Genomic DNA, 10,553 nt, shown 5'->3' with positions numbered 1-10,553 from the left:
GCTTGACACTACATTGGCAGTAGTTTCTTATGTTTTAGAGTCAGCTACTATTTTAAGAAAGAATATGCCCAAACTAGAAACAACAGGTTTCTGCAAACAATCAAGATCTTGATATTTCTCACTCACTCTTGTCACTAAAACAACCATGTTCTCTCAAATTGTGATTAGCAAACATTTATTTAGCATTTGAAATTTCAATATATTTAAATTAAAATTGTATATCTAAAATTGTATGTCTATTTTCAGGAGTGTCCTCTTTTTTTAAAAATAAGGCAAAGTCCGAAATAAAAGAGATTTTCTATTTATTATATCTTGATTACTTGCACAAAGTAAGTGGGAACATTTTACTATTTCCAATCCTGGCACAATTTACGTTATTATCACAAACATAGTGTATATCATTCATAGTCACAAGCGTATACTTAAGAAATGTTATTTCGACATTGTACATCGACTTTGTAGTAGCATTAACTAGACCTACTGTAGTTTTATAATCTGCTAACTAAGCAATCTACACCTGTGAAACTGCGTTGTTTATTATTCAAATTAGCCATAAAATATGAACTTGATGTGACAACCTAAAAAAAAAAAACTACATCAGCGATAATGTGAAGTAGCCATGCATTTAACAATTGCTACTCAATATACAAATGTGTGACGTCAGCATCCCTGCATAACCAACAGATAACAAAAAAAATCAAAAACAAAATTGGATTTGATTTGAATGCGGCATGTACAAACTCATGACTCATCTTTGTTATCATGATACCGCCTATATTTTCTTTGCTTGTGAAAGATCACAATAGCACCACTGTGGTCCTTTAGCACCAGCGCCAACACACAAGAGTGTGTTGGAGATTTGGTCAGTGATTTCACTTCTGTAAAACAGTTTGGTTCTCAAAGACACTTACAGAATACACTCACCTAAAAGATTATTAGGAACACCGGTAAGATTTCTTGTTAATGCAATTATCTGATCAAACAATCACATGGCAGCTGCTTCAATGCATTTAGGGGTGTTGTCCAGGTCTAGACAATCTCCTGAACTCCAAACTGAATGTCAGAATGGGAAAGAAAGGTGATCTAAGTAACTTTGAGCGTGGCATGGTTGTTGGTGCCAGACGGGCTGGTTTGAGTATTTCACAATCTGCTCAATTACTGGGATTTTCACCCACAGCCATTTCTAGGGTTTGCAAAGAATGGTCTGAAAAATAAAAACATCCAGTATGCGGCAGTCCTGGGGGGCGAAAATGCCTTGTTGATGCTAAAGGTCAGAGGAGAATGGGCCAATTGATTCCAGCTGATTAATAATTAATAGGGTATTCCTAATAATCCTTTAGGTGAGTGTATGTTAACTGTTTAAAATGAGGAAAATATGTGAATGGGCTTACTTGGCCATTCTGACCTAAACAAATTCCCCACAGAGGGGTACTTACTCTGTAGGTTTTAACATACATCTAGAAAAGCAGTTTAGTTCTCAGTTACTATAATGAATTTAACTAATGAAGAGAAAGAGGTAGTGTTGAAGTAAAGACTTTACTTTGTTCTGACACTGATTTATTCAGTATGACGGGGCAAATAACGTGATTTTTACAACCTGAGCCATCACTACAGCTACAGTACAGCAGACCTGGCCTGACTTGATGAAATGATCTAAAATAATTCCTTTCCTGCTAACCTTTTCCTTGAGCTATAGTCAAATCAATTTCTTTGACTCTGCCTGTAAATAAACTTACAGTATTTACATACAGTATGTGTCTTGTAAACGAAGAATCACAGTTAAATAGAGTACCATATAATGAAATAATAAATTATTATATATATAATAATTATATTTATGTAACAGGATGTTCTGTGTTTTAGGTCAGTGAAGAAAGTCAAGAGTTGCCAAAGGAAGGAATAACCACATCACCTTTGCTATCATTGACTGCTGAGTAGTTCATAGACAGTAAATGCTTAAAGGTGAGTGCTTTCACCTGACACAAAATACTGTAGTGTACTTTACTTTTACTTTTTCATTTGAACGCTGACACGTGTTTCGTTTTACTGATGAACACTTAACTGGCTGTGTGTGTGTGTGTGTGTGTGTGTGTGTGTGTGTGTGTGTGTGTGTGTGTGTGTGTGTGTGTCAAAACTTAAAGGGTCAGTTTGCCTATAAATCCCAAAAAAGAATTCCCCTTCATTTCTTGTGATAAGGAGCTATAACTTGTTTTGACTGAGATATCTACCACTGTGTCTTCTTTCACAACCAGATACAGTGGAGGAGAAATTTTGTTTTTTTTTTGTTGCCGAAAAACATAAAACGTGATCGTAAAACATTTGAAAACTCTGCAAACCAAGTTAATTAAAAATTATTTAAACCCTTTTTTTAAACGTGACAATGTTTGTGTAAAGACATTTTTCAATGCTATTACCACCACAATAAAATACACCACAGGTCCATTGTATTGAGGTGCCAAAGTCTCAGCAGTAAATATCTCAAATGCAAAGACAACACACACACAACTATCATACATAACTATTTTAAAATGGAAATAGTTATGGGAAATCAATAAAAATTAAATCTTGTACCAGGATTCATCATGTTCATTTGCTTCATGAAAATACTGAATGTCCCTAATAGTTCATTCATATGTGTGTATGTACAGTATCAGTGTGTGCTACATAGTAGTCTGATATGAAGATGAACCTTCCTCTGAGCTGCTGTGCAGTAATGGCTGTCTCTCTTCGTAGCTTAGCGCCCTCTTCCTTCTCTGGTTACGCCTCCACTTCCTTCTTGCAACAATAAGCAGTGCAGCGATGACCGCAGCAATCAGCGCCCCGAGGACCCCGGCTCCCAGGAGCCACAGCCAGATCTCCTGGGCCTGCTGGAGGTAGGGCGTCAGGAACTCCTGAACAAACCTCTGGCCTGTAGTGGAGATACACAGGATTAGACAGTTTGACATGAAGGAAATGTTGTAGAAACACTTGTTTACTGGACTTGTTTTGTTGTTCTGTACTGACCAGGGTCCAACAGGTAGGCATACTCAAATCCTAGAACCTTATCAGTCAGGAAGTAGTCTCCGTTTCTGTAGAGAGGCAGGAAGGGGACCATGTAGTGTCCATCATTGTGGCCAATGGGGGCATTGGCACGTGGGTAGTTGGTCCGGGGAGGCTGGTGGGTTCTGAGCCAGCGCTCAAAGATGCTGGAGAAGAAAGGAAGGAACACAGAGATAAATTGGAGTGAAGGATAAAAGGGGAAAAAGAGGGAGGAGGGAAAGGATGGATAAAGATGGATGTGATAAAGATAGAAAAGGAATGGAGAAATATAATAGTGTCAAGGAGGTAGGCAATGGAATATAGAAATAAAAAAGAGTAAGAGAATAATATTAAACAAGAAAGGTGGAGATCTTTAAATATCTTAAAAGGGACTTTCCACATAAGAGAAGCAACATTTTGACATGTACATTTTAAAAAAGCTATTCAAAATAATGTTTTTGGGTAAGAATGTATTGCCTATCTTCCTATAAAAACATTAAGAGGCCTTAAAAGCAATCAGTAATAATTTCTTTCAGGGCTGATTAAATATTTCTTGAAACTTCCAAAGATTCAGAAAAGCATTTTAGCATGGTGTCTTTATTTACTTTATAACTGTGACATTTATACATAAACCTACCTGAATATGTGCAAGACACCATTACATCAACTATTTCTATTTTTGATCCTTTTTTTCCTCCCATCTCAGTATTCCACTTACTCTGTAACTGTTTCCTTTTTACTTGTTTTACTTTTTTCTTTTTTTCTCTATGTATTACTCCCCCCTCTATCCCTTCCCTCTTTCCCATTTCTGACACATGTATGTTTGTTCATCCTCACAAAAAAATGTGGTTATTTGTGCAGTAAATAGAAGCAAAGTGATCCTTTTCCTGTGTGTCATTAGTAGACATGTTTGTGTGCATCATTGTACCTGTCAATGAAAGCGTGGTGCAGCAGGAATATGGGGTCGTTGGCTGAACCCTGCACTGAGGACATGGAGCCGTTCATGAAGACATGCAAGGCGTTGTGCATTGTGCTCTGGCCTGGCACTGCCATACCAGACATTGGACTGGCGAAACCTGCAGGTGGGAAAAAAAGTGAAAACGTGTACATGATAGAAGAGAGAGGGATAGACAAGGGATGAAAATTGAATTAATCAGTTTTAGTAGGATGCATGTTTTAAGCATCTGTTTGCATATATTTCTTACGGCTTCACTATTAATACATTAATAGGGTTAGATAAGTGTGTTTGTCTGTATTTGTGCTTGCTTCTCTTTGAATGTATGCACAGAGACAGACTCACATGATGTATTTCTACCCTTGCGTGAACTAAATGAGCCAACACTCATTCACTAGATTAGACAGATTAGACCAAGGATTAGGTTCAATGATTAAGCATGGAAGTATAATACTAACATGTGTGTCTGTGTGTGTGTGTGTGTGTGTGTGTGTGTGTGTGTGTGTGTGTGTGTGTGTGTGTGTCTAACACTCCTACCCTCTATGACGTTTCTAAAGCTCATATTGGAGAATCGGTCCATGGGTCCCGTCTCGTACTGAGGGAGGCCCACAGTGAAGTCTACATCAGCTGTTGTGGGGAGTCTCGGCACACGGTTGGGATCATGGTTGCCGGGGTTACGTAATAGTGGTCCCTCCCCGGTGCCGTTACACAATGCCTCTCGGCTGTTGTACTCCTCCAGCTGGGTACAGATCACCTACACACACACACACACACACACACACACACACACACACACACACACACACACACACACACACACACACACACATTTAGTGAGCGTTCGTTAAAGAGACTATGCCTTCAGACAAGATGCAAACTATTTCAAGATTTTTGACAGATTTCTCAGTTTATGTGTTCTGTGTGTGCATGTGTGTATTTCAGGCCTATGTGAATGTAACAACAACAGAGTGTAAAAATGTAATTTCCTCATTGAGGGATTACAAAAAAAATAAAACTTTCTTTAAAGTTGCTGTCTTAGATACATTTTCTGGGATGTGGATACAAGGAGGAGGATTTTCTATCTGATCTTTTATGTTGACTGGATGAATTCTTAAAAAACCAACCAACCAACCAAATCTCTAATTTCTGGATTACTGTAAGAGGCTAAACCATCTTTATAACAACAGACCTGAGGAGTGAAGTGGTAATAAAACAAACGTTTGTTTCTTGGGGAAAAGGAATGTTAAGTCTCTTAATGGACTCACTCACTCACTCACTCACTCACTCACACGCACACGCACACGCACACACACACACACACACACACACACACACACACACACACACTTAGAGTCAGAGAGAGAGACAAACAAATGTTCTACCTTCCATGAGGAGAAGACTGAAGCAGGGCTGATGAGGTTAGGATTGAGGGGACTGCGTCCACCCATCAGAGCATCTGTGCAGACCTCACAGGACTGGGCATCCCTCCAGTCCCAGTATGGGATGGTGAAGTTAAAATCTCCCGTTAGCTTCCTGATCTCATTCTCCCAGTGAAGCAGGTAGACTCGGTGCCAGGGCAGAAATGCCGCAGATTCATGGGCAAAGTCGATGTCTGTCCATACGTTCCCTGGCCCACCCAAGAAGGCGTCCCGGGACACAAAGTAGTGCATCCAGACAAACAGGTCATAGGTGTTGATGTCAGAGAACATGGGGTTCTCACCATTTTCACCCATCTCTGCTCTTGTTGCTGTGGAGATCACATAGTCACGGCTGATGGAGTTCTTTGCCAAGTTGAGATAAGAGATAAACTTCTGTTGCTCAGCAAGTGACATGGTCAGGATGTTCCTGCGCACTGACTCCCTGTACTCAGCACAGTTTGAACCCCAGTAACCAAATCTGCATTCACCACAGTTAAAACCTCCATAGTTTCCAGCACAACGACACGTCCTGTTGAAGAAAGCTAAAGGCCAGCGCTCTCTGTCATCAATCCCACTGTGTGGGTACTGGGGCCCATGGGGCTCTTCTGAGACCTCCACCTCAGTGCAAAAACCACGGCCTGACAGGGCACCGCAGGCTGAGCCGTCACCATCCCACACTGGGCAACACTCCTTGGTCCGTAGTCCCTCTGAATTGGCACATGGGCGAGGAAATTGGCATAAACAAGTCCCAATGAGCTGCAGCAGAACTACAGATACATACAAGCTCCTCATGATGAAAAGTCAGAGTAGCTCCAGTCTTAACCTCAGTGGGAATGTAAACTGCTGAAAAGATGGACACAACAGAACCTGATGCCTTTACAGACTTGCAGGTTTTTTAAACTTGTTGCTACCCCTCTATACTACCATCAAACCCTCCACCAAACCTCCTTCCACCTCTCTCCTAAACCCAGCCACAAATCTCTCTCCAACTCTCTCCCTACTCATTGAGTCGTTTTAGGGGCCGTCCTCTTACAAAGTGTGTGATCTCATTGTGATCTCACACACTCAGTCAGACACACACACACACACACACACACACACACACACACACACACACACACACACACACAAGCATATGCACTCACACGCTATCACATGCTCAGGATAATATTCCTGATTCCTCTTACATTTTGTCTTGAGACCAGCTAACCTCTGCTCTACTATACCTCAGGCAGAAAAGAATGTGTGTGTGTGTGTGTGTGTGTGTGTGTGTGTGTGTGTGTGTGTGTGTGTGTGTGTGTGTGTGTGTGTACCACCCCCCTGGCCCGGAATTTGTGCATGTTCAAGTCTGCAGTTGATGTGCTGTTGAAACAAAAAAAGTGAGATATGGAAAAGAAACTTGAAATGAAATTTGATATTCCAGAGTATATTAATTAGAATCAGGTCTTGTGCTACAGTGACCTAAAGAGCAGCTTTTCAACACGGCAAAATCTAGGTGAGTTTCTCCTCTGGTTGAAGAAGAGCTGATCAGGGTGTTCAGTGGTTCTGCTCCATTTGGCCTTGTTAGTGTGTTGCATCAGAAATAAGGTAATATTACTCTGGGCAACAAGTTAAACATATTAAATTACTGCTATCTTAAACCATCATTCAGGCTACACTTTCAATTTATTTGGAAATAAAGACAAAAACAACATTTCCAGTTGGATTAATCCATGTGAGGCCATGTGAAACACGATAGTTGACCAGACTCCATTGTTGGCCAGGGTATTGCTAAGTTGGAATACTAATGTTGTTTTGTGTACACAAACCAGCACTGTGCCTGTTATAGTAAGTGTTTGATCAAGTGTCTCTAAAGTAAACTTCTCAACTTTTCACTTAACATCATGAAAGGTCAGTTTATTTCATATTATTTACATCATGATTTAGATCATGATCTATTTTTTTAAAAATTCAGTTTAAGTATGGACACAGACAATTCCCACACAGATGCACTGAGAAAAACAATACAAGTGGAATTGCAACCACCTGAGTGTTTTAAATTCAACAAGTGCAATTAGAGATTTTTGTTTCAATGTTTTTGGAGCTCATTGCATTTGTGAGAAGTATGTTATTTGAAACCAGTTCTTCCAAGCTCAGTTTGAACATGTACAGCTAATGTAAAAAATAGCCTGCGAGCTGACATTGTAAGAACTGTATTTATGAGTCCAGAGAGCAAAAAAAGAAGCATCTGTTACTATACAAAATCCAATTTTGACCTTCAGTTCGCTTGTCAGGTGTTGTAGTGAGAGACTAGTATCCAGCCAGATTCCAAAGTATTTAAAACACTCAATAATTTGAGAAGCCTGAAGATTAAAATTGGAAGAATAAATTGGGACCTTAGGCTGGATGCACTTGAAGTGACATTGAGATTAGCATACTTGTTTTAATAAAATAGTATCAAAATGTAGATTCAAATTTTGAGTGGCAGGGATCATATTGTTTATGTATATGGTGTATAAAAGAGGACCTTTATGTGACACCATACTAACCTTAAAAGCATTTGGTACCATTGGAAACTACCTGAAAGATCAGAGAGATCATAAAACAATTCAATGGACTGTTCATTTGGTCCTATCAAGTTTAACTAACTAGGTAGTTTTTCAGAATCACATGCTTTAGGTAGGTCTATAACAAGCGCACCACAGCGTTGAGGATTGTAGCTTGTGTGTACAGCCTATGTTCACATTACTGACCTGATTTATGACCTCACATGCTGAAGTGAGTTTCAAACTCATGCCACAAGTCATTCATGCCACATAAATTAAAATAGGCAGTGGAAGTTTCCTCTTATTCTACTACGGAAAGATAGATGCCTTTTATCATTGAGCATAAAAACAAAAAGTCATGCAGATAGCTCCATCAAACAAACATTTTATGTCATAGTTTTGCACTGTAAGAGAAAAAAGTACACAGTTGGTTTTTTGGGGGTATTTTTTCTATGATGATTAATGTTGCTGCTCTTCACTTTTGACTTTCCAGTAATATGTGAGAAAGTGAGAAAAGATTTCCTGGTGGAACTGTGTTCAATGCTACCAAGGTATTCTGCAAACTGTGTCAACATTATATTGCGTTATGGTTAAAATATAATGGTCATAATCAGTGGGCCAAAAAGTACGGAAGTTTTACTTAGTAAATGCATCAATGCCACAATGTAAAAATACTAACAAGTAGGCCTAAACGTATTGACAGCAAAATGTGTTTAAAGTACAAAAAGTAAAACGATACAGCAAAATGTCCTGTCAGTGTGACATATAATCTATATTAATTGATTATCATGTCCAATGTATTATTGGACATACTAAAGTAAAGTAGGCCTGCTGTAGGCTACACTAAAATTGTGGGCTACTTGTACAGTAAGCACAGAAGGCTACTCGATCATGGTGGCAATAATGCAGGCTAGGCTATGTTACATGTACGAGAACTTTGCCTCCTCTGGTTTTGCAGCCTAGAGTACAGTCAGCAGAAAGTCATCTGCGCAAACCTGGGGATCACAAGCCGGTCACATGCTGCCGTAGCCTGGCACGGGGTGCAGCTTATCCCGCTGCAGGAACGCAGTGGAGCGCACATGAATGACCATCACAGGATAAACTTGTCCGCAGGGCTGCTCTGAGAGAGAAGCAGACAGTGTGTGTGTGTGTGTGTGTGTGTGTGTGTGTGTGTGAGAGAGAGAGGGAGAGAGAGCTTTTTCTTAGAACTTAGGCCTACTCAGAATTTCACCTTCTTTAAAACAACAAGTTACAGCAGTTCACTCCTGAATATTTCAACAACCACATGACAAGTAGCCTAAAGAGTTCTTATAAATCTCTTTTTTGGTCCCAACCAGACACAAGAGGGCAGCATGACCTGCTTCCTGAAACAGGAAAACCAAAGAGTGACTGCCTGTCACAGCATGGTATGAGTTTCCTCATTTGTAATGAGACAGGAGAGATGGGAGTACACTGATGATCTGACCAGCTGGTGGTGTTTGTTATGGTTATGTGATTTATTTTAAGCTTATACATATTAAAATACACCCTGCCGCTCTGCACAGATGAAAAACCAAACTTTGTGATTTTACTACTGGAGAGGGAGATGATGTGCACATTGTTGCCCAAGGAGATAATTGATAATTTGAATTTGTCTGATTGAAAATCAGAACATTGTGTGTGTATGTGTGTGTATATGTGTGTGTGTGTGTGTGTGTGTGTGTGTGTGTGTGTGTGTGTGTGTGGCTCAGAATCAGAGATGGTCAGAGGGTACTACCTACTAACATGTGACCCTATGCTCCTCATCTGCATCTGGACAGAGAGTGAGACAAATAGATAGATCTACAAAATAGATTATTGGATTAGTCGATCAACAGAAAATCTATATGCAACTATTTAGGATCATCATTTCCTTCATTTATTAAACAAACATGGCACAATTTCACTGGTTCCAGCTTCTCAAAAAAATAATTCTGTGACAGTAAACTTAATATCTTTAGACAAAACAACAGCCATCACCATGGGCTCTTGAAATATTGTGATAAGCATTTTTTGATATTCTATCGACAAAACGATTAATTAGTCAATTGAGATAGATAGATAGATAGATAGATAGATAGATAGATGGGTGGGTGGGTGGATGGATGGATGGATGGATGGATAGGTAGGTAGGTAGATAGATAGACAGACAGACAGATAGACAGAGAGAGAGAGAGAGAGAGAGAGAGAGAGAGAGAGAGAGAGAGAGAGAGAGATAGATAGATAGATATTTTCTGTTTTAAGAGTGCCTCCCTTTTCACTGGGACTTTGCAAATTCTGTTATTTCATTTCTGCAAAGTGAAATTTACATTCTGCATGCAGCGTCCCCAGTTTGTGTGCTGTCCCTATTATCAGGGCGTCCTGGTAGTCCGAGACACTATGACAGCTTGTCAACCTGTGCTGACAGTTAACATTGACATTGAGGCTGCTTTTAGTTTGTAGGCACCCAGCCTCTGGAACAGCCTGCCAGAGGATCTGAAGACATACTCTCTTTTTTAAAGTGCATTGAATTTGCATTTTTCTTCTTTAAATGTAATAAATAAACACAGTGTTATATTATATTACATATAAACCCACATCTGTTCCAGTGGGCTTTTCTTTTAAGGGAGATTCATGCCA

General features: G+C 39.7%; 1 protein-coding gene across 1 annotated transcript; it reads right to left on the bottom strand.

Moving 5' to 3' along the window:
- Window positions 1–2,128: 2,128 nt before the first annotated feature.
- Window positions 2,129–6,183, bottom strand: tyr (tyrosinase). Its single transcript, XM_031297216.2, has 5 exons — window positions 5,356–6,183; window positions 4,511–4,727; window positions 3,947–4,094; window positions 3,004–3,185; window positions 2,129–2,908 (listed from the first exon to the last, which is right to left on the bottom strand). The coding sequence occupies exons 1-5, from the start codon at window positions 6,181–6,183 to the stop codon at window positions 2,661–2,663; spliced, it is 1,623 nt and encodes a 540-aa protein (XP_031153076.1). The 3' UTR covers window positions 2,129–2,660.
- Window positions 6,184–10,553: the final 4,370 nt, after the last annotated feature.

The sequence above is a fragment of the Sander lucioperca genome, chromosome 5, assembly GCF_008315115.2.
Source record: "Sander lucioperca isolate FBNREF2018 chromosome 5, SLUC_FBN_1.2, whole genome shotgun sequence".
NCBI lineage: Eukaryota > Metazoa > Chordata > Actinopteri > Perciformes > Percidae > Sander > Sander lucioperca.
Note: the sequence above shows the minus strand (reverse complement) of the source record. Positions and strands in the feature narration are given on the sequence as shown.

Excerpts from the sequence above, each read along its gene's own strand:
- tyr (XM_031297216.2), bottom strand. The coding sequence starts at position 6,183 with ATGAGGAGCTTGTATGTATCTGTAGTTCTGCTGCAGCTCATTGGGACT. Across the intron at positions 4,728-5,355 it reads CAGTCTTCTCCTCATGGAAG|GTGATCTGTACCCAGCTGGA; the intron begins GTAGAACATTTG and ends GTGTGTGTGTAG. Across the intron at positions 3,186-3,946 it reads CACCACGCTTTCATTGACAG|CATCTTTGAGCGCTGGCTCA; the intron begins GTACAATGATGC and ends TTTCTTCTCCAG.